General features: G+C 33.7%; 2 protein-coding genes across 3 annotated transcripts; both read left to right on the top strand.

Annotated features, from left to right (window-relative positions):
• Nucleotides 1-12,572: 12,572 nt before the first annotated feature.
• LOC131653135 (uncharacterized) lies at nucleotides 12,573-17,610 on the top strand. The gene is made up of 7 exons (XM_058923210.1): nucleotides 12,573-12,972; nucleotides 13,050-13,212; nucleotides 15,397-15,953; nucleotides 16,079-16,271; nucleotides 16,438-16,502; nucleotides 16,631-16,841; nucleotides 16,923-17,610. The coding sequence occupies exons 2-7, from the start codon at nucleotides 13,120-13,122 to the stop codon at nucleotides 17,283-17,285; spliced, it is 1,482 nt and encodes a 493-aa protein (XP_058779193.1). The 5' UTR covers nucleotides 12,573-12,972; nucleotides 13,050-13,119; the 3' UTR covers nucleotides 17,286-17,610.
• A 107-nt stretch (nucleotides 17,611-17,717) lies between these two features.
• LOC131653136 (RNA pseudouridine synthase 3, mitochondrial) lies at nucleotides 17,718-23,059 on the top strand. 2 transcript variants are annotated; one of them, XM_058923211.1, is made up of 9 exons: nucleotides 17,718-18,152; nucleotides 18,230-18,256; nucleotides 18,332-18,490; nucleotides 18,589-18,636; nucleotides 18,723-18,803; nucleotides 19,479-19,595; nucleotides 19,739-19,840; nucleotides 19,964-20,122; nucleotides 22,553-23,059. In XM_058923211.1, exons 1-9 carry the CDS (start codon nucleotides 17,871-17,873, stop codon nucleotides 22,925-22,927), a joined length of 1,350 nt encoding a protein of 449 aa, XP_058779194.1. In that variant the 5' UTR covers nucleotides 17,718-17,870; the 3' UTR covers nucleotides 22,928-23,059. The 2 variants fall into 2 exon arrangements, with proteins under 2 accessions (XP_058779194.1, XP_058779195.1); XM_058923212.1 differs by lacking the exon at nucleotides 18,332-18,490.
• The last annotated feature ends 3,468 nt before the right edge of the window (nucleotides 23,060-26,527 follow it).

Below are 26,527 nucleotides of genomic sequence, written 5' to 3'. Positions count from 1 at the left end.
TGAACCATTCAATTATTCTGCAACATCTAACATATGTTTTTTCACCTCTGCAGACTAAATTCAAGAAAAGTCGAGATACGCACATCATGGAAATTCAAACTTTCCAAAATTATTTTGAAACTGTGTATAACCCATGTTAGCTTAGTCAAACAATCTATGGAGAGAATGTATGAACCTTTGTGATCATGTTTAGAATGTGCGATTCTGCTACTTATACTAGTCTAAAAATAATCGTCGACGACAATTATACCTCCAAATGAATGACATGTATCAACATGCAGTTTAACCTTCTGAAATGCTTTCATGTCGTCAGACTTCAAAACTGCATAAATCTCCATTATCACATGTTTATAATTGATCAGAACCATTAATTGCTTCTCCAGACCATCTGATCCAATACTTGTAGATGCACTTTTTTTCTCAAAACTGACTCCTTGACTTAGAAAATATTAAGTTCCTTTTGATAACTGGTGACCTCGTCGACGGAAACCTCTTGTCGAGATAAATTTGTCAAATGTCCTTTTCGAGGTTTTGGACATGTTTAGAGGGAAAACTGATCCTAATCTTGTGGATTTGTTATTGTGATTCTTCCAAACCACACCTATCATGTTAGTCGAGACTTTCCAGTCGACTGGATTGTTTCTTTCGAAGCTTGTTAATCAATGCTTCCAACAATCAGCATTTCACAGTGAGTCGTCCTTCATTAGTTTCTATTTAGCTCGAATTACCAAGCTAACACTAGGTCTCATGTCTCTGATTGATATCGAGAAACATGATTGACAATGGACTCATTAGTGTCCATTCCCTTGCAAACTTTGTAAACTTATGGATCTTCCAACCTCTTGGAAGTTCGGTTTGCATAACATACTCAAACAAGACAGAAACAAAATTAGGCCTATGAAAGCCAACACTAAAGCCAGATTGGGATATAATTTGTTTGACCATATTGGTTATATAATTTTGCCCCCTAAATTATTTTCTCGGACATTTCTAACCACTTGGTATGCATCCCGATTTGCGTTAACTAATACCACATATGGGCCATTTCGATCTAAGTCATCTTCAAAAGCCCTAGGTATGGGTTATTTGACCTGTTGAGGCACAACTTGGATTTGACCTTGGTTATTAGGAATCTTTTTATTGTCTAGCACTTCTATATTTTGAACAGGCCTAACATTTTGGATTTGAGGGATTGGTAGAATAGACACTTGAGGAGCACCAAATAAATCATCAATCCGACCCATTTGGTGAACCAACTGTTGATAACTATGGTTTGTGTTTTGAATCAAAGAATTAAAGACAATATCAATTTGCTGCATAAGCATATTCACCGTATCTTGGTTACTTTCATCTTTTTGTTGCCTCACATATAAAAGGGAACTAGTATCTAGTGGTGGCATAACTTGAGGGATATATCATAACCATCCTTGTGATTATGCCATTTGACTAGGATTGCTTATAGCAGGTCTTGGCGCTAAGTATGGATTATGAGGTGATGAAATAGATATTGCATTATCTGCTTATGTAGATGCACTGGTTTGTATGTGTCATACCCCAAAATTTGCCCACACTTTTAAAAAATTCAAAACTATTTCAAAAATTGGATTTCATAAAATCTCGGGTTCATTTACATTGACATCCTGAATTTTATAAATATTCGATTTAAAGTCTATTTTAAAATATAGTAGTTTACTCTTAAATTGCTTATATTTTAATAAATAGAAAATGATAGTCGATGCTTCATACACTTTCAATTGGCTTTTTATTTCAAACAAATAACATAGTACAATTGGTAAGGAAGTAAGGCTTACAAGCAGAAGGTCACGAGTTCAATTCCCGCTTGGTGCATTTCCATGGTTTTTAAAACTATTTTTTTATCTTTTTTTGCACTAAGACGCACCTGGACACAAGCACGTCCAGGTTCTTAATCTTGGTCATCAAGAAAGGTCCATGGGCCTTTGGGTTGGATCTTTTCCTTTTTAGGATTATTTTGACCTAATTCTCAGTCTATAAATAGTGGCTCTCCACTCTCTCATTTTCATCAACAACTTTCTAACAATTCTCCTACTTTTTTTTATTCACACAATCACTAACACAATTTTCACATTTTTTCGTTTTTTATAAACTTTTCAAAATCTTTATTTTTCTTTGGCCAATGATGATATCTGAGGCTTACCTTAATGTTTTTGGCCGATTATTGTCTGATGGCATTTGCTTTCAAAATTATTTTTACATTAGGATTCACGCATAATTTTCCCTTTTTTCTAACTTTTGCTTTCACACTATTTTTAGTCTTATTAGCATAAACTAGTTTTAGTCAACGTTGCACATAAAATAACCATTGTTTTTTTTATACACTCATGCATAAAAGATCCCTTCTTGTAGAAACAATACTCACTTTTCGTTCTAATGGCTACCTCTTGGAAAGGACACTATTGATTGCTTTGAATTGAAAAATATTTAGACTGTTAGCTGAAAGAGGGAAAAACTTCAGATACATCACCATCCTTCATGAATATCACTAACCTCCATCAAACGAAAATCATACGACAATAACCTCGATCTTTGTTCATTCCACAATAATTTCCATCTTAATTTTAACTCCCAACACCTTAGGACATAAAACTAAATTATCTAGTTTCAGATCCTTTTCCAATTGCTAATTTCAGTTTTGTATTTTATGGTTCATCGCAACAACATAAATTCAGAACAAATTCTAACACCACTATGAGATTTAAGTTTTCTTTTGCAGGAATAAACAATAAACAGAAGAGGGGGGAGTTCAATCGAAAAAAGGACGAAGCAACGGCGACACATTCTCCGATCCACTCCCGTCCACGCCACCACCGTCGCGAGCACAACCGCGGCCTTCTGCGTTTCACCCTCCGACGACTGCTTCAGATCAAGCCGACCAAGAGCTACCACCGGATCCGAGCCATGCCTTCCATCTACACCATCACGCAGCCGCGCCGGATATTCCATCATCAACGCACCAGATTAAGCAACACTGTTCGGTAATCTTTTATCCTTTAATTGATGCACTGTTGCTTGATATTTCTATAATTTTGTGAGCACTTTCATGTTTCGATTGGGTTTGTTCTGTTTATTGATTGAGTGAGAGATTGAATTGAGAGAGGGATTTATTGTTGTTGCAATCATCTGGAATTTAATCAAGGGAGAAATTGTTTTGTTTGAGACATGAATATGGGAGATGTGTTGATGAGATGGATTGGGGCAGAGAAAGAGTGGTAAACGATGAAAACAATTTGTGAATTCTCTTTTGTGTTTTACGATACCAAGGCCAATCATTTTTTTTCTTTTCTTTCTTTTCTTAAAAATGACACGTGTCAAGTGTCTATAGGACCGAATTGATGAAGACAAATGAGGGAGGGGCGGCATCCTTCCTCTCCAATTAGGTTTCTTTTAATTTTTTGTTGTGTTACTGGATTGGTGAGTAATTGGGCCTCATTCTGGATCCAGTTCTTTTTTTTTACACCCCTGATTTATTGTTTAAGAATAACTGCACACCCCTATCTCTTTAGTCATTTTAATTATTGTTTTTATATCATGATTTCTCCTCAAAAATAAAAATACATAGGTTGTTTTAGTTAGAGTGTTTTTTAGAATTAAGTTATATTTTCGTAAAATACAAAATAAATATATGTTAGTATTTTAATTTTCTTTTATAATTCAATATGCTTATTCCTAACTTTTTTTAATTAATCTTGACTATTCTTTTTGTTTTTGTTAGTAATTTTTCTTTATCATCTCTCACGCATCATTATATTTATATCCGTGACTAACATTTTCTTATGTTTGTGAGGTACTACACTCTGAGGCATTAAGCTATTGCATGGATGTTTACGAGCCTTTTTCTTTAAATTTTGTATATCATTTTTGCTTTAAGTTTCATTTTGGGATTGTAATAGTTAACTAGGATTTTAATTCCCGCACTCCTTATTATGTAATCCCCTCCCCGAAGCCTTGTAATAGCTTAGGTTTACGTTTCCGCACTTTATATTTCTGCAAAACTATATCTGTTTAGATGTATGCTTAGGATTGTATGTCAAGATTTAAAAGCAACGTTAGATAACTAACTACAAGATTAACATAACTGTAATTAACACACTCCTGTGCACACACCCACCTCTAAGGTACGCCCCTCTTACGCTGCCTTTCGAATAATAGTCAAGTCCCTTCGAGCGTAGGGATGCCTTAGCCCATGATGCCTTCGATTCAAAATCACCATGTCCCTCCGATTTGAAGATCATAGTCCTTTCGATGTCGCCTTTCGGTATAAATGATCTTGTCCCTCGATTAAATGGTGATAGTCCCTTCGATGGCTAAGGTATCCCTACATGTTGCCTTAATGACTATTCACAAACGCATAGGACTTCCTACCCTCTTTATGGTATGGATAGTCCCTATGACGATTCGATGACCCTTCGATGACCCGCACATCCAATGTATAGGACTACCTACCCTCAAATGGTAGGGATAGTACTATCTCCCAAGGAAAACTTTAATGAATAGGAAAGACCTTACAAATTTAGGGTAGGAACTCTTAAGTGCTTGCTCACGATCAATTCAAGTCAAATACTTTTCACACCTCGTTTTCTAACGTTGTCTTTTTAGACATTCTCAAAATCAAACTATTTTTCTAAACACACACGACACATTTTCAAACGTTTCAAACAAACAAAGTGAGCCAAGCAGTTAAGAGCCCGTAGATAACTACGGATGAAAAGGGTGCTTACACCTTCCCTTTTCATAACCTACCCCCCGAACTCAATCTCTTTTCAAAGAAGGTCTTTCCTGTTCTTTTATACCTTTCCTAATTGGATAAAATAAAAGTCGGTGGCGACTCTTGCTCACCGCAACATTGTTGCTTATAAAAAGTAAAAGTCAGTTCACCGAGTTACAGTATGCATGCCATCATTGTAGTTGGCATGTCATAAGGATATTCCCCACTACCAAGGGGTAGCATATAGCTTGGGAGAAAAGAAGGCCTAGTGTCTCCTATTAATTTTTATGTGACCCTGAGAATAGTTGGAATACTTGCTGAATATGGTGGGGAAACCGCCACTTCTGGTGATATCGTCCACACTGCCATCTGGCTTATGACCGGAGGGGTTACTCCAGTAGTTGTTTAAGTTCTTGTACTCCCAATTGTCGAATTGGTTAGTTCTTTTTCTACGTTTGGAGCATTTTTTTGGGAGGGGGAATTTTTTAATTTTGGATGAGTCATCTCAGCGAGAGTTTTTTACCATTTCTCATACGCATAAACACTCAACGATTGGATACGTTTCATGTATGAAGAACAAAAACAAACAATAAAAGACACAACACTTTTCTACATAAGTTGTAATTTCTTGTACAATAGGGTCTCACTGGGCATCCCAATTTTTTTACTCGTATTTTTAGTAATTTAAATCACAAGTTTTATTTCACTTAATAGATTAAACTCGAAAAAATCCTAAGGACAATTTGTGCAAAATTGGATAACCAAAAGTGTGTGTGCTTGAAACTTTGATGTTTGAGTATTAAAAGTTTGGATAGAAACTGTGATTGAAACAATGCATAATTATTTTCGAAGAAGAAAATAAATGAAAAGGTTAAGAAATAACATTAAATAAATGAAAAATACCTTTTTTTCGTTCTTTAACTTAACCTCGGAGTCCAATTTGGTCCCTTAATTTTTAAAAAGACCAATATAATCCTTTATGTATTCAAACAGTGTCAAGTTAGTCCTTTCCGTTTGCTCCGTTAGTCAAAGTCAAAATACAACACAACTTGGCATACACCTGGCATTGACGTGGCATACGATATTCATCAAGTTCACCAAAATTTCAGGAAAAATTCAAAAATATTGTTTTCAGCAAGGTTTGAACCTTGGTCACAAGGGTTTCAAAGCACATTACTTACCATTTATCCACTTCGCGTTCTAATATAACTTACACATTAAATATAATTATTGTAATCCTAATTTAACCTAACTAATATCAAACCCAGAAAACCTTTTGTTATCTAGATTGTTCTTCATCATCTTCCCATAAATCCAAAAACCCAGAAACGCATGAGAAACCAAATCAAATCAAAAGGACATTCCAAATCAAATTTGAGAAAGAAACGCATGAGAAAGAAATCCAATTTAACAATAATAAAATCAAATCAAAAGCAAATTCCATTCCCAGAAACGCATGAGAAATAATCGAATTGAACAGTAATAATAAAATCAAGAATTGAACAACAGAAATCAAATCAAATTAAAGATTGCGATTTTGACGCTATTCTGATGGAGAAGAAGATCACAATTTCGCCGCAAAGAACCTAAAGGATGTCTAACCTAGACGTTTAGTCTTTGTTTGGTAGGCTAGGATTCTCATTTCCATGAGTTTAAAGACATTTAAATACCCTAATTCGTATCTACAAAATTGGTTACTCTAATGAATTTGAAGTTACTGGTTGTAAATAACAGTAGCGAATTGTCTTACAAAACCAGAATAAATTGTTGTTGGAATTGTTTTGTTTTCTTTAAGTTCCTGTTTTGATGTTGTTGTTGGTATGTTATGTTAGAGGTGGTATTTGGGGAGAGTGTGTAACGCCCCAGGTTGCTTTCGATATGATCGACTGACCCGAAAAACCAGCACGTGTCTTTTCACCATGCTTTGACCTCACTCACACGCTTTATGGGAAACTTTCCAGAAGGTCACCCATCCCAAAATTGCTCCAAGTCAAGCACGCTTAACTATGGAGTTCTTATGGAACGGGCTACCAAAAAGAAGATGCATCTTGTTGGTATAGGTAGTACCCATCAATCATTATAAGCTTCCTTTCAACCATGCAGTCCCATACATGCACAGCCTCAGGTTTCCTTTCATTCCGATGTGGCGAACAGTCCTTGCCATATTCGGCCTAGAGTGTTACATGCGGTGTAACCACCCCTCGCTACCTTCAGCCTCGGGTGTTACATGCCCACCAACTTCCGCATGGTTCATCCTCGAACCACATCGTACTGGGAGAGGTCTGACTCTGATACCATTTGTAACGCCCCAAGTTGCTTTCGGGATGATCGACTGACCCGACAAACCAACATGTGTCTTTTCACCATGCTTTGACCTCACTCACATGCTTTCTGGGAAACTTCCCAGAAGGTCACCCATCCCATAATTGCTCCAAGTCAAGCAAGCTTAACTATGGAGTTCTTATGGAACGGGCTACCGAAAAAAAGATGCATCTTATTGGTATAGGTAGTACCCATCAATCCTTATAAGCTTCCTTTCAACCATGCAGTCCCATACCTGCACAGCCTCAGGATTTCTTTCATTCTGATGTGGCGACCACTCCTTGCCATATTCGGCCTCGAGTGTTACATGCGGTGTAACCACCCCTCACTTCCTTCAGCCTCGGTTGTTACAGAGTGTCTATGAGGACTTGTAGGTGCAACAACTGTGGCGACGAAAGTAAACAGCAGTGGCGACAGCGTGAGAAAATAACGGCGACAATGGCGTGAGGAAACTGTAGGTGAAAGAAATTGTGAAATTTATTTTCTATTTGATTTTTAGATTTCAGATTTCAGATTTTTAGATTGATTTTCATATTTCAGATTTTGATTTTCTTAAATCGTGAAATCGAAAATTTGTATGTGTTTTCATGGTTTGGCTATGATGATGATGATAATGGAGAAGATGATGTGAAGGAATAATATGGTAATCTATATTTAATTTGTAGGTGAAATAATAAAAATTGGAAGTGGTCTAGTGGCACATTAGTATGTTCAACAGCCAAAATGACATTAGTTCGAGTTTGGCTGAAGGCAAATTTTTTATTTTTTATTTCGAAATTTAGGTGACCTTGGTGATGATGTGATGCCACGTCATATGTCAGGCATGCATAAATAAACGTCGTTTGTGAGATTTAGGCGGAAAGGATCTAAATGAAGTTGTTTTTAAACATAAGGGATCTATTTGAACGTTTTAAAAATTAAGGGACTAAAATGGACCCCGACGTAAAGTTAAGGGACGAAAAAGAATATCTAAAATACTTAAAGAAAGGATGCAGATTCATACATCTTCTCACAAACTGTTTCTCTATGTGACTTGAATACTTTATTTCTATAGAGAATAAATAAAATTGCGACCTTTTTTACATAAATTAAACTCGACTTATATACTATCACAGTGTTAACCGTTGATGATGGTTACCTCTGCAAGAATCAACATGTATCCCCTAACGAGGGCTCTATTCTTCTAGTTGCTTCAATGTGTCTTCAACGTTTGAACTGGTGCAAACCACTACTCACGCTAATAACTGCCTTCGAATCTCCTACCTCTGTTGAGAATCTCTAGTTGAATCCTATAGTGTTGTCGAAACATACCTAGTTCACCTGACTTTTGGATTAAAAAATACACTAAGTCCCCATCATCTGATGGGTGCGTTAAACTTAACACTTTTACACTATATTTCTACGTCAAAGCTCTGATTCGCGCAAACCTTTTTAAAATTCTAGACGTGTTTTGAAGAGAGATAGTGATCCTAATCATGTGGATTTGTTCCTGATATTCCTCAAAACCATGCTTACATCTAATTGGCAAGTCAAATTCACGTCTTCAACCAAAGTTATCAACATGTCAAGACTATAGATAGGTTATCTTATATTTAGCAAATCTCATACCTTCATATCACCCCCTTCATATCAAAATACAAACCAAAATTCCCAGGCTAACAATTACATAAGGAAAAACACCACACCCATTCTTCCTTTGAAGGAACATTTCTTATTATGATGCTTCTTCTAACAGGTGTCAACGCCTTTGTCTTCTTATTTTTGAGAAAAATCTTATATTGAATTTCTTCCTTATTATTCTTTTTTTTTGCTCTGCTTTGCATGATTTCTTACTCATATGATGTGTGTTTATTATTTAGTTGTTCATCTATGTTGTTTCTCGTTCATCCCCCAAGTTTTTTGTATTATTGCTACATTTTTTATTGTTCTTCTAATGACTTTTCCTATCCTCTGATTACTGCCCAAATTTGCCGCGCTTATGGTTGTGGTGTTGGTAGATATACATCCTCCTGGACCTAAGCACCACTACCTTTGGAGTATTTTCCTCAAGGGAATTGTGGTTGTCGTCATTGTGTTTTTTAATAATTTTCTCGATTATGGAAGGAAACTTATTCATCCATTCACATAGGGGTGAAAGGTTGGTTAGCTAAAGTTCATCCCCGTGTTCACTTTTTCATCTATGTTAATATAACTAAATTGGTATGAAAATTTCAATATCCCCTAGAGGGGATAAAATTCACTGAAAAATCAACTTAATAGCCATTTTATTCAAAAGATTTTATGGAGATGCATTCCATGTTCTCATAATTTCCTAACCAAATTGAGTTTTATGAAGTATACCAGAACATATGCACTGATGTAAACTGGGTTGCAGAGCTTCCATGGGTTGAAAATAACATATGTAGTAAATATGGTGGTGGTGCATTCCTGATATAAGAAATGGAGTTCATGAATATAAGATTAAATCTCTACTTCAACGAGTTTAAACTAGGGGTCGTGACTAACTTATCTCTAGTCTCGTTTCGATTTCAACTTAATTATTATCCATCAAACTTAAGAAGTTTGATTAAGGAAGAACTACTAGTCTTTTTAACATTAGCATTTGAGTGTTTAATCATATTTTTCTTAAACATATTTAACTCTTAAACATCTTTTACTAAACAGAGGATATTAACAACGTTAATCATAAATACATATGTTAAATCTTTCAATAAAAAAGTATGTATATAATTGTAATTGCAAAAAGTATAACATAGTAGTGGATACCCTTGATTATTGTAAGACACGCAAGAGGGCTTTGAGAATAATTTAAACTGTTTAAAAACTTCTCCTCCCCAACCCCCAATTCCAGGGGTTGGGATATTTAAAGCCATGATCTTTGGGTTGGGTCGTGGGTAAGAAAAGCAATATTCCTTTCACTTCTTAGTCAATCGTGAAAATAAGAAGATACGTTGTCCCTCCTAAATGTGAGGTGTGGTTTCCTCAATATCATTGATCAAAACTAACCCTTTCAAGGACACATCACCTGCCATGTAATGAGGTAGTTGGCTTGTGATTGACATGAGCTTGGGTTGGGTGACCCAAGTTCCACTTGGGCGACTCGTGGCCCGCCTTCTCATGTCCGTTCATTCCTTCTTGTGGAAATTTTTACATACACCTTTGGACTTATTGAGTTATGCATCACTCTCTTTTAAGTCCCAATTGGGATTTTCCTAATCCAATAACAAAATCACTTGATGTTTTTTTCTTTTATTTCTTTGAGTAAAACTTCTTCTCTAGATGTTCTTTTTTGAGAAGTACTTTTCTTTTCTATTGTTGTTTCTCAAATGTTTATTTAGGCATTAAAAATGTTGTTAAAAGAAATTAATAGATAGTGAGAAGTTGAGAATATATATAGCTCCCTTTTAGTTGATTGTTGCTTGAGATGAACTACGGTAAATGATATGTTGTAGTATTTAAATATTACATCATACTAATTCCACAACCTTGTGCCATATCAAGATTTTTTTACACTACTTTGTAACATATTGTCGCGCAGAGTTTGTACTATTGTACCTTGTGCATTATTACTTAGTCGCCCCTCAAATTTGAACTTTTTACATTAAGACAAAAATTATCTAATTCATTTTCCAAAGAATAAACATATAGAATGTTCACTTGTGATCACCAAATGACGAAAATTTGTAGATGATGTCAACTTGATCTTTTAATATAAGATCAAACGGTTGACTTATAACATTGAGTTTGTTGACCAAGTGACTCCAAACACAAGAGGGAGGGGAGAATTGTGATATTTGAAATTCGAGATTAATTTATAAAAACTTTAATTTTAAAAACGTTTGTATTAGAAGATATAAATAAATAGAGAGATATCAGCAGAACGGTAGAAAGAAGATGAAGAAGAATAGAGATATGTAGCAGAAAGAAAATAAACAACGAAAGATAAAGAGAGAAAGAATAAAGAGATTGTATCAGAGGTTTATACAGGTTCGACCTAACTAATTGGTATACTCCTGTCTTCAAAAGTTTTCTCTCAAGAGTTCCACTAAAAATAAACTTGAGTTTTTACAAGAAAAAATTGAATAATTTAGAAAAATGCTATTCATACACTACACGGTATACACTGTTCACAAATACATGGACAATGTTTTCATATTATTTTGACTTTTTAATGTATTTTTTTCTAAAATTACTTTGGTTAATGAAATATTAAAATTTGGTTAATACAATTTAAAGTTTGGTTAATATATATTTTAACATAAAAAGTTAATACATATATAGTTCAGACTTTGATTAATATTATGTATACAATTGATTAATATTGTTCATAACTTGGTTAATAAGTTCTCAAACATAAAAAAATTAAATAGTAAAATAAAGTTGATTAATGATATATAAAATTAATTAATACATTTATAATTTAATGTCAGAATACGGTTAATAGTATGTATTTTATTGATTAATAAAATAGTAAAAGTGATTAATCAATTATAAGTAAAATAATTGGTTAATAACATAAATTTTTGTGGTTAATATAATTGTGAAGTTAGTTAATGATACAACCTTATATTTGTGTTGTAAAATAAATTTTACAAATAATTTTTTAAAATATAATATTATTTTAATAAAAAAAATACTGTTTACCGTATAAATACGATATATATATTTTGGTATATAAAAATATAAACATAGCAGTCATATAATTTAAAATTGACACTTGACATATTGTAATAGGAATACTAAATAATTAAATTAGAATATTAGTAAATTACTTATGTACCCTTTTGTATGTTAATATTAAAGGAGCAATTATCAATCAATCCAATTTTGATGAGTTGATAGTTTTTTTTTTTTTTTTTTGATGAGTTGATAGTTGATTGCAAAGGAAATTCTTGAAATTTCTCAAAATTGTAGCCTTTAGAAACTAGAAAGAACCCTTTCGTTTGATTTTATTGCATTCTCAATAAATAAAAGCAATGACCATTCAAGTGAGACAGTCTCACAGCTAGCTGTATATGCACTCACGAGATTCAACTTCAAAAAAGTTTTTCTCATTTTTTTTCTTTCTTTTTTTGATTTATTTATCTATAATTATATAATCATTCAATTTATTTAAAAATAAAATACTTACTTATATATGAAATGAATGGAAAAGAGTTTTTTATTATTATAAAAAAGAGTTTCTTTTTTATTATATCCATATATCTACACATTATTTTGGTGTAACCTAATTTCAGTTATATTCTTCCTAGATTTTGTTTTAAACTTCAACTTCTTTCTTATTAATTGTTATACAATTGCTTATAAAAAAATTTATTTCATTAGTTTTTAATTTTATAATAACTTAAATTAAAATTAAAATTAAACATACAAAAATATGTTAATATATTTTCATGTTTGCACAGCAGGCAGATAGTATAAAAAAGATATATTTTTGTAAATTATTATAGAAAAGAATTCCTTATATATATGATCAAAAGAGTCCCTTTGACACGTAAAAAAGTTAGATTTCTTTTTTAGTCTTACTCATAGAAAGAATTCCCATTCCCATCCTTGTCAACTCAAATTAACCCACTATAGAAAATTCACAGATTCATTTCATTTTCTGTCATTGTTTCTTTTATTGATATATTTTCTAAACAAATTCTGCAACTTTTTCTTAGCTGTGATCTCTTTCTCACCCAAATTTCTTTCTCTCTCTGGTTCTTCAGCCATCATTCCACAAAACAATAACCTCAATATCAAAACAAAAACAGAAAAAGGGCTGGTTGGGTTGAATGCTTCCAATTTTCAAGCAGAGAGACAAATCCAATTGTTGAAAACCCAGCGACCCAATTGAAGAAAAATTTCAAAGTTTTCATCTTTTGGTATATTCTGAGTAACAACAAGCTCGAAACATCAAAAGGGTATGTTAGTAATAACATTAACATCACAGAAAAAACAGAGTATTTTTTATATAACAATGTTTCTTCTTGTTTTACAGTGTGCAGGGGAAAGAAAAGTTGGGATCGGGGCAAATTGGTGATTCAGAAGAGATAATTGGGTGTGCGTTAATGAAATCGTTGTTGAGATCCGCCGTGATATTGATTTTGCCGGTGGTGTTAATCGTCGGCGCGTTGGTGTTCACGCGGTTCATCGAAACACCTGTAAGTATTGTTTTGCTTGATTGGTTCGTGGAGTTTGCTATTTTTAACGTTAGTTATTTGTTTTGTAAGCTACGGTTGTCTCAAACTGAAAACAGACATGAGAATAACTCGGTGTCTGAAATTCTTTTCCACCTAGGCATATTCGTCAATCTCGACACTAAAACTATTAAACCTATGAATAGTTTAAAAATAAATAGGGAAAATATAGTTTAAAAACACTTTAACACTAAATACAACAATTTGTATATTGAAAAAAATCATTATTTATTTTTTAAAAAAAATAAAGTTTCTCTAAATATAGTTATTTTACTCTAAATTAAAAGTATCAATGATTCTACACTAAAATTTTGATATGTGTTCTAATTTTTTATATTAAAAATAGCGATGTGTAAATGATATAGTGAAAACATACATGATGCAAGTGTTTTTGTGATATATATTATCCGTTTTAAATGATTGGGAATTTGGGAGAGTCGAGAGCAAGTTCAATGTTCTAGGATCATAAGAGAGATGTTACATTTTAACCCAAAATCTTAAGGTGTTAGGTAAATGAATCATCTCTCTTATAAATCAAACATTTTACACATTCATACGCAATGTAGAACTCTAATCACTCACACTTGCACTCAACATTCTCCCCCCACAAGTGAGTATCACACATCCTATAACAGGCTCCTACACCGGATCCAGCTCATATTCTTCCATCAAGCCGAACCACGACTCTGATACCACTGTTTGGAAAGTTCGGGAGAGTCAAGAGCACCAACGAGACAATGCTTCAGGATCACAAGAGAGGTAGAAAATTGGGGGAACGGGTGCTGAATCCGGTGTAGAATTCTACTTAGGGTGTGAGACACTCGCACTTATGAGGAGAATGTTAGGTGTAAGTGTGAGTAGTTAAAGTCTCACATTACCTATAAACGAGTAGAATGTTGAATTTATAACATAGATGATTCATTTATCTAATACCTTAAAGTTTTGGACTGAGATGTGATATCTCTTATGTTTCTGGAGCATTGGTCTCGTTAGTACTCTCGACTCTTCCAGACTTCCCAAACATTAAATATGAAAACATATTTTGTTGAATTGAAGAGTGTAAATAGTAGTTACAAAGTAAGAGGACATGGAATTTTAAAAGATGAAAAAGAGTGTACTACAAGTCCAATGACTTTGGTATTGTTAGGTTAATTATTGCCAACCAAACTATCCTTTTGACACCTTTTTTCCACAATAGAAAAGATGTGACATGGTTGAATTGTCAACAACGTACTTCAACTTTCCAATAACGATAACGTTTCATTACTTTTTCAAACTAACGACTTTCTTCATTAAAAAAATTACCTTTAATCTGAAATATTTTTGAATAATTTAGGACGATATAGAAATTTGTGAGGCTGAAGTGAGCGCCGCTAGTGTCGGCCAGCAAAACATGAAAAATTAAAAATCCTAAGTTCTATAGTTGTAATGAGAAGAGTGTTAAAATGCCACGTGTCCTTTAGGTCCCACACGTTACTTTTACAACTCACATCACATTGCAATTTTGCGCCACTTGGTTCATGCATATGTAAATTAAACTTGGATTTATACATAATTGCTACTTTTGTACAACTACATTTACATTATTGGATTTGGATTTATTATGAGATTAAAGGCAATAATGCATTGACATTCAATAAGAGTTTATCCTTAAATAATTTTCATAATTAATTTAAAACCATCAATATAATTTGATATAATGGTAAAATTATTTTATATTGATTGTGTATATTTTTTCTTTATTTATTTAAGTATTTTATTAATTATAATTAATAAATGATTTTGAATAAATAAATTTTTTAATATGAATATTTTTTAAAAGCTAGTAAACACAAATGTGACTTTTTTGTATGGGAAGAGTACGATCTTTCATCTTATATTTTGTGTTTCTTTAAAGATTTGTTATTTTAAAAATAAAAAAGTCAAAATTTAAAAAAAAATTATTATTTAAATATTTTATAGAGTTACCAAAATATTAATGTAGAGTAACGGCAACGCAACGCCACTTTAATTAAATTGTCCACATTTAGTTATCAAAGGATTTGAATTCTAAAGACTAACCCTAACATAGGTCAAATTAAACTTACAAACTATACAAAACTATACTATTTTTCTTTAATAACCATAATGTAATGTTTGTATATGTAGGACATTTTCTCCACTGTTTCATCAACCGAACCAGTTCTAATCAGCAAAGCATACGAAATACCAACAAAGCCCCTCAATCCAACAGAGATCCCACTAGATTGCAATGGATACAACCTCACCAAAAAATGTCCCACTAACAATCCCGAAATCTCATTCACCAATCAAGACCGTTTATCTCACTCCACGTGTCCCGATTACTTCCGTTGGATCCACGAAGATTTAAGGCCATGGGCCCACACAGGAATAACAAAGGAAATGGTAGAGAAAGCAAAAGCAACAGCAAATTTCAAATTAGTGATATTGAAAGGAAAAGTGTACTTAGAAATATATGAGAAAGCTTTTCAAACAAGAGATATTTTTACTATATGGGGTATCCTACAGTTGTTAAGGAGGTACCCTGGAATGTTACCTGATTTGGAGCTTATGTTTGATTGTGTTGATTGGCCAGTTGTTTTAATTGATCAAAAAAATGTTGTTGCACCACCTCCACTCTTTCGATATTGCGGTAACGATGCAACGATGGATATCGTCTTTCCTGATTGGTCCTTTTGGGGATGGTAAGTATATATAAATCAAGATACCTCAGTTATTCGGTTATTTTATAAAATGTGATTTATTTTTTTTACAATAGATTAGAGAGAATAAGTGTTAAAGTTTGATGACGCTTTAAGTGATTATATAGGGCTGAGGTTAATGTAAAGCCATGGGAGATTTTATTGGAAGAGTTGAAAGAGGGTAACAAGAGGATTTCATGGAATGAGAGAGAACCTTATGCTTATTGGAAAGGTAATCCAACTGTTGCGGAAACAAGACAAGATCTCATGAAATGTAATGTTTCTGACAAAAAAGATTGGGGTGCTCGTTTATATACTCAGGTATTCATCTTCATTAAGCCCTATTAACATATATGTAACGAAACGATCTCAAATATAATTATTGGACAAACAAATGTTCATCGTACTTGCTTAACTTATAATTTAATATGAAGTGTGTCTAGTAATATGACATTGTCGAAACTAACAATGAAACTTGTTTTATTAGGACTGGGGACGAGAGTCGCAAGAAGGGTACAAGAAATCAGACTTGGCTAGTCAATGCACTCATAGGTATAACATTAATTTTAATAGATATTGAATGCGTCTTTCCTATGTAACATGAACTTCCCTTCTATATGTGTTTTGAAATGTTGTCATAACTTTTTTTATATTAATATATTCATGATTATTGTGTGAAGATATAAGGTGTACATTGAAGGCTCAGCTTGGTCAGTGAGTGAAAAATACATTCTAGCATGTGATTCTCCCACTTTACTTGTGAATCCTCATTATTATGATTTCTTCACAAGAGGGTTAATTCCAATGCATCACTATTGGCCCATTAAGGAAGATAATAAATGCAAATCCATTAAATTTGCCGTGGATTGGGGCAATGGTCACACTGAAAAGGTAACAAATCCACTTTTCTTTATTTACTTATACTATATGCCAATCAATGTTTCAATGTTACATGTTTTTGTTCTTGATCAGGCACAAAGTATTGGAAAAGCAGCAAGTGATTTCATTCAACAAGAGTTAAAGATGGATTATGTATATGACTATATGTTTCATCTCTTAAATTCCTATGCTAAGCTCTTTAAATACCAACCCTCCATAAGTGATAAAGCTGTTGAACTATGTGTGGAATCAATGGTGTGTAACGCACAAGGATTAGAGAAGAAATTTATGATGGATTCATTGGTCAAGGGCCCTTCAAACACCGACCCATGCACTATGCCTCCCCCGTATGCTCCTCCATCTTTGCAAGCCGAAATCAGAAGAAGACAAAGGGTAATTCAACGAATTGAATCCACGGAGAAGAGTTATTGGAGGATACAAAATGTGAAATCGTAATGCATAAAATTACCACGGAATTCTAGTGCAAGTGGTTGATGCGCAGAACGTATGAATATGTTGTAAACCCTAGCATTACGAGTTTGGTTTTTAATCATCGGAAAAAAAATGAATGTCATCATTGTTAGAGATTAATGTTTTTCTCTTCCCACATAGATAGAGTTTTTTGGGTTGATAAAAATTTAGTATACATTGTCTCATATATATAGTTGGCTAAATAAAATGTATCTACAAGAAATAGTACTATGCTTCATCATTCTTCTGAATTGATCAACTTGCTTCAAAAATTGGCTCTTAATAATTCTAAACAAGTTCTTCTTATGAATTGATCAACTTGCTCCAAAAATTGGCTCTTCTTAATTCTAAACAAGTTCTTTGATGAATCATTAGGTAATGACTAACCACACTATGCTTGGTGACATTGAAGGGAAACCTGAAAACACAATGTCCATTAATAAACAAGATTACACAATAAAAATATGTCTTATCATCACAATCAAAGTATAAAAACTAACATTGTTATTCAAATTAGTTTAACCTAGCAAAATATGCCTCCGTAATTCAATCATTCATCCTTGGCCACAAATGTTGAAACGAACTCGTCTCTACAATAGCTTCTCATGGCCATTCCGACACTACTCCAGAATCCGTCCCCCAAAACCCGTTTCCGCCGACAAAGTAATCCGAGTTTCAAACAACATCGCCCGCTTAGATCAACCCAAACGACAACCTCTCAAACCCAGACAGTTACTATCCCTCCCTCCTTTCCCTCAACACACCCCTCGTTTCACCGCCGTCAACTGGATGAAGCACTACTTCAAGGGCACTTCAGGTTCCATCATCGAGTCTCACTTCAGAGAAGGCCTCGTAAGTATCCATCACTATTTTTTAATCATATCATGTTTTAACCTTGCACTGAATTTGTTCATGGTTTTCTTATCTAGGTGCAAATGGGTGATCAAATGCGAAAGGTATTTATTTTAATTCACGTTTGCTTATGATTTTGTTTTAGGTTTAATAATACTACAGCTATAGTTTAATTACAGATTAGACCTAACGATGTGATGAAACCCGGTGATAGGGTTTTTGTCCCCGTGTCAATTGCTGAAACTAGGATTTCTAAAAGATATGATGCTATACCTAGCGGAACACTTTACCCAAATGCTGATGAAATTAAGTATCTACAGAGGCTTGTCATGTATAAAGTATTATGTTTTTCATCTAGTGCCGCTTTTATTTTTGTCGGTGTTTTTTTTTTAATGTTCAATTGTGTTTGAATATTGTGTGTTTGTTGATTATTTAGGACTCTGCGATTATTTTGCTGAATAAACCTCCGAAGCTGCCGGTTAAGGTTTGAATGTCTTGTTTATGTTTATGGAAATTCAACGAGTTGGAGCTTGTTATGGGGTTTTGATTTTATGCTAATGATGTTGATAGGGGAATCTTCCGATTCATAATAGTATGGATGGATTGGCCGCTGCTGCACTGTCTTATGATTATGACGAGGGTCCTAAACTGGTAAGCTGCTTGTTTACACATCATTGACTTTGCTATGATATGCTGATCAATTTGGTTTGCATTTGCTGGTAAACGAATTATCCTTCAACAAATGAATATATGTTCATATAGCTATTACTGACGCTTTCATTTTAACTAAATGGTGAATAAATAAAATCTGTGGGGAATTTTGGGAATGTCTAGGAGAGAATGATATAACTTGGCTCCTAAATTCGTTTGATAAGATGAAGTCTAAGAAATGCTAGATGAGGCAAAGGTTGAAACTGCTATAGAAATGGTTGGTGCTTACTGCTTAAACGGGTCTGTAGTAGGAGATGAATTGATTGAGGAAGGGGGGCACAATAGGATTTGGAGTCGGGGAAAAGAGAGCGAATAACAGAATGGACATGTGGCATAATGGGGACGGGGGAATTGATTAGGGAATTAGAGGGTATGACAGACTTGGAAAGGCATTCAGGACATTTACAATTGGGTATTCGAGGTTCAGCTAAGAATGAGTCTGGCTCTCTCTCAGTCAAGGAAAATTCTGCTTCCGTATTTACTTTTCCTTCATTTTGTAAGAAGCTTAGCGCCAACCTTTGCCATCTTAGTCCTTTAATATCAGATACAAAACCTCTTAATCATTTAACATCGGTTTGGGTCCTATCAAATCAATTCTTATGTTTTTTTCTCCAGGTGCACCGTCTTGACAGAGAGAGCAGTGGCATCCTTTTACTGGGGAGAACAAAAAATAGTGTATCTCACCTTCAATGGTTATTCAGTAACATAAATAATGCAAAATCTTCTTGTAAGGTGCCTTTTCTTCACGAAAGTATTTAACTGCTGTTTTCGTACAAATCATTTAGCCTGTGAATGCATTATCCAGTCTTTCACAATACTGTCAACAATAATTTTACATTTACACTTGAACTTTATGTCTCCCTCGTCTACTTAAGGCTTGGAATGATGCATGTGAAGCTACATATCAAAGATATTGGGCATTGGTCATAGGAACTCCGAAGGAGAAAGAAGGCATAATTCACGCTCCTCTTTCTAAGGTTTCCACTCTTTCTCTTTTTCCTTTGTGTGTTTAGGTCAAGTGATAATTTGTAATATGCTTAATATTATTGCTATCTTTTAATGTGTTATTGATTGTGTTTATATATGCGATGTTATGTCAGGTGCTTATGAATGATGGGAAGACTGAGAGGGTAATGCTAGCTCATAATTCGAGTATAGAACCTCACCAAGAGGCTGTCACTGAGTATCGGGTGCTTGGTCCAAAGATAAATGGGTGCTCATGGGTGGAACTGCGTCCACTTACTTATCGCAAGCATCAGGTATCTTCAATGATGATTTAAATTTATTCAACTAAACTGTGCTTGTAAAGAAAGGAATTAGACATGATTTTCATATCTGTTCGAATATAGTTAGGACTTTAATTTATCTTAGAATATCTTTAGTTTTGAAATCCCTAAAACAGGTGGCTCACCGAGTCAACCTTTTGTATCGATAAAGCCCTGGCTTGTGTTCTACCTTAGGCAGCATATTGTTATGTAATCCCCATCCCATTATAAATTCTCTTGAGGTTGATGTCGTTCCTAGCCTAATTTAAACTTCAATACACCATAAAATTCTGGCATTGTAACTTATAGAATCCTATCAATTATGCCTTTAGTTTTACCTTTATCCATATTTTTCTTCCTCACTTTAATAGGGGACTTATGTAAACAACTTAATTAAGTGCTTACAATACAAAAACTTATTTGTATATGGATTATATAGCTGATCAAGGGATGGGGTAAGCTCTGCATAAGTTCCGTATAGGTCATTTATATAAGCTGTTTTGGGGAGGTTATTGAAATAAATTGAAAACATTCTATGACATATCATAAGCTATTATTTTAAAAAAAATATTGAGTATAAGATAAACCTATATAAGCTCTTCCAAATGCTTCCTAAACTTATTATTTTTAACGATATCTATAAGATGTTTCCTTATCTTTTTCTTGCTTTTATTCGACTCCTCGAACTTAAAACAATGTCAAGACACCAATTATCCCAAAATCCCCAAAAGAACATGTTCTCTCACCTGGGATGGAGTGTGTTTGTGCTCTATTGCGCGCGTTGGGTGTAGTAACATTTCACCAACATTTAATCAATGCCATGTATCTGCTGCTTCATCCTCGCCAGACAGCATTTCACATTCACTTGCCACAGGGTTGTTGCTCGTTGACTGGAATAACTGTTACATGTTGGTTTTGAGCTACAGTTATATGGGTAACAATAACCCCACACGCCGGCCACGACAGCTCAAACTACTTTTCATAGTTTTTCTTCCCTAAAAGTATGCTACTTTTTTAAAAATCAAATACTTATCTCAATTGAGAAGCTTTCGCAAGCCTTTTCCATTAATCCAAATTGGGCCTTTATGAATTTGGTTCTCGAGGCCATGACTGTTGGTTCATTGATTTGAAATTTTATGAGGCCCATATCAATTTGGTTCCCCCATGTGGGATGTAACATTTCACCAACATTGAATCCTATGAGGGCCATGTGGCCCAGATCCAGAAGGACTAGTAGTGAGTTTAAATCAACGGCATATGTCTGCTTCTTCATCCTTGCCAGACAGCGTTTCACTTGCCACAGGGTCGTTGCTCAATGACTAGAATAACTGTTACATATTGATTTTGAGCTACGGTGATATGGAAAACAATAATCCTACACGCCGGGCCACCACAGCTACAACTACTTTTCTTTAGTTTTTTTTTTTTTTTTGGTGCCCCAAGTTTCAAACTGAGTACCTCTAGGTTGAAGGATATGCCTACAACCAAGTGACTTCTTAGGAAACTGGCTACTTTTTTTAGTTTTTCTTCTCTAAAAGTATGCTATTTTTTTAGAGCCTTTAAGGAATATTTGGTCCAACTTCTCCTCGAAAGGAAAAGAGAAGACCAAAAAATAATTGGCCAAACAATAACAGTCTCTTCTAATTCATAGCTTCTTGCAAAGTTCAAAAATAAGCTTCTGCATCTCAACATTTTTAGAAATTCTCCTGATTTACTTCTCCATAGCCATCTATAAACTTATAAGAGCATTTTTATGGAAGTTAAAATCAAATACTTATTTCAGTTGTGAAGCTTTCACAAGCCTTCAGTTAATCCAAGTCGGGCAATGACTCTTGGGTCATTGATTTTAAATTTTATGAAACTTTTTCACATTTACTTGTACCATATATCTTGTGTTATTATTAAGATGCCTCAGTTAATTGAAATTTGCATGCCCCTTATTAATTTATCATAAACTCCAAAGGTGTTTTATAATTGGAATTAAAGTATTGGCATGATTCAGGCTTTATGTTTTACCAATTTTGTTCTCAGCTATCTGTTTACTGCATGTCTTGTCCTTGTCAAAAATAAATTTGCCACTCAAGTGACAATTGGGATGGCGGTGAGTTTAACAAAAAAAGTGGCGTGCAACTGCAATGTTGACAAAAGCTATTCAACGTAGTTTCGTCAAACTCACCGCAATTTCAAACATGCACTAATTTAAATAGACTTTAGAATGTGTTTTTATTCATTATTATTCCCTATTTCAAGAATTATGCTAGCAACACACATTCTCTAACGAGTTGAAATTCAAATGGGTTTCACTAAATTTATAAGGATCCTACATGATATTTAGTGGAACCATTTAAATTTCAATCAATTAGTGATTTTGTATAAGTCAAAGTTACTTGTTCTTTAATGTGATTTCTGCTCCCTTTTGACCAGTTGCGTGTGCATTGCGCCGAAGCACTTGGAACACCGATAGTAGGTGACTACAAGTACGGGTGGTTTGTGCACAGCCGATGGAAACAAATGGCGCGAGTCGATATCGAGCCAACAACGGGAAAACCATACAAGTTGCGGAGACCAGAAGGTTTAGATGTTCAGAAGGGAAGCGTTTTATCCAAGGTTCCTCTATTGCATCTCCACTGCAGAGAACTTGCACTCCCCAATATTGCTAAGTTTCTTCATGTTTTAGAAAAGAGTTCAGAAGAACCTCACCCTTCACTATCCCTGCAGCATGATGTTCTTCGCTTTGTGGCAGCAATGCCTAATCATATGAGAATCAGTTGGAATCTTATGTCATCATATTTAGTTTGAGAAAGAAACTATTATTAACTTGTGGAGAAAGAAATAGATGTCAACTAATACTTTAGAGTAAAGGATAAATCTTTTGTCTCTCAAGAAATATATTAGTTCTATGCGATAATGTTTATTTCAAATTATACTAAATCTGTGCAATAATACTTATTTTTATTTAGAACTTTAGTCTTTCTTAATTTGTTTTGTTAAGTTGAAACACGGTAAAATATAGACATGTGAAATTACAAAGTAAAATTTAGTAATTCTTAATTTTATTAAACACAATCCACTACTCTAACTACTAATTTATGTTAAAATAAAATCATTTAAAAAAAAAAGCATTAACTGTGTATCTGCATACATTCAATCTCACATACCAAAAAGCCATAATTGTTATTCCACCATAAAAAACAATCACGTGCTTCGTGGTTTTGATGGACCATACACAAAATGTTCAATAGCTCCTCCAATTCCTTTCCTTATACTCATGTTAGCAGTGTAACATCAATACCCAAATCTCATATCCAAACATTATCAACCTATCATCTCATATTTACATCTTGGACTTACATTGATGAGCACGCAAATACAGACCTGGAAAAAGATTGCCAAGAAAGTGTATTATCAAACATAAGTGTTTATAGAAGATATGGTGGATTTTCAATATAACAGTATACAACATAATAGAAAATTTGGAAGAATAAAATGCCCTAATTTACCATAACACTTTTGATAACACATTCATGCTTGAAAATTTTGGATATAGGAACTCCTATATAAAAAAATTATGCAATAAACATTCGTATGAAGTTAACATTAAAACCCCATATTGTGGTAATTGTAATGAATTTAAAACTGATAGTTAGAGATGTATAATGCAACTTGTAAGTGGAAATCAAAAATCACATTGAAATCTTCAAAGTTACTAGAATCAGAATAACGAGACTGACTACTAGTAAAATTAAATGAGAGACAAAGAAATTGTTGGTCTTAGAAGTTGTGGTATCATTGAATCTATTTATCAGATTCATATCAGGTTGAATAAGATACAAACATCTTTTAGAATTGTTACTGTCATAGTGATGACGCTGATATGAAGAAGTGTGAGATATATTTGATGTAGTTGAATGTGGTGTACGTGATGATGAAGAGAAGTTTGGAAGTGGGATTAAAGGTTGTTCTGGAGTGTGAAAATTTTCCTTATTGCAGCAAACAGATTATTTATTTTTGCTCATCAATTTTAATATCCTTCTTTTTTCTAGCAATTGAAGCAAGGGCATAATCGTAATTGACAACAATATCCTTTAAAGATTTGTACTAAATAAAATAATAGAAAGTATTTTAGCAATTTAAAGAACACAAATTAAAGAAGTGACTACAAAAAAGTGATATAGAATCAACTGTGATGATGTGCATCATAGAAAAGTTTATATGATATAGTTAATTGGAAATATGCAGAACAATTAAGATTGTAAATTAAATTTAGGAAATATGAACAAAAAAAAGATAGACCATTAACATTTGAAATTAAATAACTTCTAATATAAAGTTGAAATATATAGAAGATAAATTTAACAAATAATATATATATATATATATATATATATATATATATATATATATATATATATATATATATATATATATATATATATATATATATATATATGTTTTGGACTGGGCCTGTGGCTGACCCACCGTCGAGCACAGTCCAATCCAGGTCCACGTCGAGGAAGACCCAAAATACTGGCCTAATCCGCTAGGGCTACTAGAGAAAACGTCCCCCACGTGCTTCTCACTCGAGGACACGTCACTAACTGCATCCCCATGTTTCGTGCAGCTAGCGAACCTGTCTTGTCCTTCGTAATGGAAAAGTTTCCCCATGATCCAGGAATCACAAAGCAGTTGATCCAAGATGATGAGCAAGTGCTACTCATCCCAAATTTTACGTGGGAATCCTGACAGTTATCCATTATGGGCTTGGACATTCAGCCTATAATGAAAACCATTGGGCCAACGCTAAGGGATCACTATAAATACCCTCTTGTACAGGAGGAACATGTATTCTATTCTAATCCTTTACTCACTACCTCTTCACCCGTACTTACTTGAGCATCGAAGTGTCTGCAGGTACACCCCCTCCTCCGTTGATTTCATCCAGCCTACGGACATTCACCGGCCATTCACCTTCTTGATCTCCGGTAAGATCATATATTGATGTTGATGTTGGCATCAATTACTAGAATTGAAAGTTCGGTAAATGCATTTAGTAATATGTAACTATAGTGGGCAACAACAACAATATGAAAAAGAATTGTATATCTTCATACTAACCTTAAGATTTTTCATAACTAATATGAATAGTGGCAGATCAAGGACCGTGGAGCAGATCAAGTACACTGTATTTATAGAATAAGTCAAATATTACATAATAATAAAAACAGTAGTATGGGGAAATACACATGTTTTTCTTGCCTAACTAGTAGTAGTAACTTGTAATTAATAAATATAATAATGTTAAAAAGAAAGAAACCAGGTGCAGGTATGTCTTTCTAGTGCAAAATTAAAATATTCGAGGGGTGCAAGGTCTATATTTGCTAGGATATTTAGGGTGATATTCAAAAGTTTAGAGGGTGCATTCAAAAGTTCAGGGGCTGCAGTTTCATCCCCTCACTTATACGTAGCTCCGTCACTGAACCTGAAAATTATTCTAGTTCCATAGAGAAAAACAATGAATAAGAAATATATGTAGAAGAGCTTTCCTGATGGAATTGATTAACAATTATGTTTTTCATACTTGATAAAGGTATTATAATGATATTATCCCAATTATTGAAGAAATCAGAGTGAAAACTCTCATATAGTTTTGTAGAATTGATGTATTAAATTTAAAATAATTACAAATTAAATAAATAAATAAAAGAACCAATTTGATTGTTGTGTTTTTTTAAGGATGAGATATGTATTTTTGTGTGGCCACATGTAGGATGAGAGTTGTATTTTTGTATTTTTAAGAGTTGTTTTTTTAGTATAACACGATGAAATTTTCAAGTCTCTATGTAGACAAGAAGCAGGACAATGCAATGTATTTAAGAAGTAACGACATTGTACATCTTGATCCATAATTATTTAAAGCAATCGCAAATTTTCCTAATCACCATAATGCTTGCTCACCGATAATTTGGCCAATTAGAAAACTTCAAAAGACTGTAACGGCTAGGAGGGCAAAACTGTAACAATGTTAAAAAGATAGAGTTTCATCCTAATCGTATCACATGTTATTACTTTATACTCATTGTGTAATGTGTTTTGAAATAAATAATGGACAATATCTTGTCAAATTCGGCCTAGTTGTAATTCTTTTTTTGGTAATATAAATAGAGGTAGGGTTAGTAGATTTATTAAGTTTCTAAGCATACGTATCAGAGTTAGTATGGATAAAATGGTTTGAAAGTAAAACAAAAATGATTTCATCATAAACAGACGCGCCACAATAAATATAGGTACAAAGTCACTGTGTTATCTCATTATCAACCAAAATCACCTCAAAGTGCTCATTCATGTTAGATACCACCGTTCACTTGTGGTGTACTTTGACCATAAAATTCCATAACTTTT

Source organism: Vicia villosa, linkage group LG2 (genome assembly GCF_029867415.1).
Source record: "Vicia villosa cultivar HV-30 ecotype Madison, WI linkage group LG2, Vvil1.0, whole genome shotgun sequence".
Classification (NCBI taxonomy): Eukaryota; Viridiplantae; Streptophyta; class Magnoliopsida; order Fabales; family Fabaceae; genus Vicia; species Vicia villosa.
Note: the sequence above shows the minus strand (reverse complement) of the source record. Positions and strands in the feature narration are given on the sequence as shown.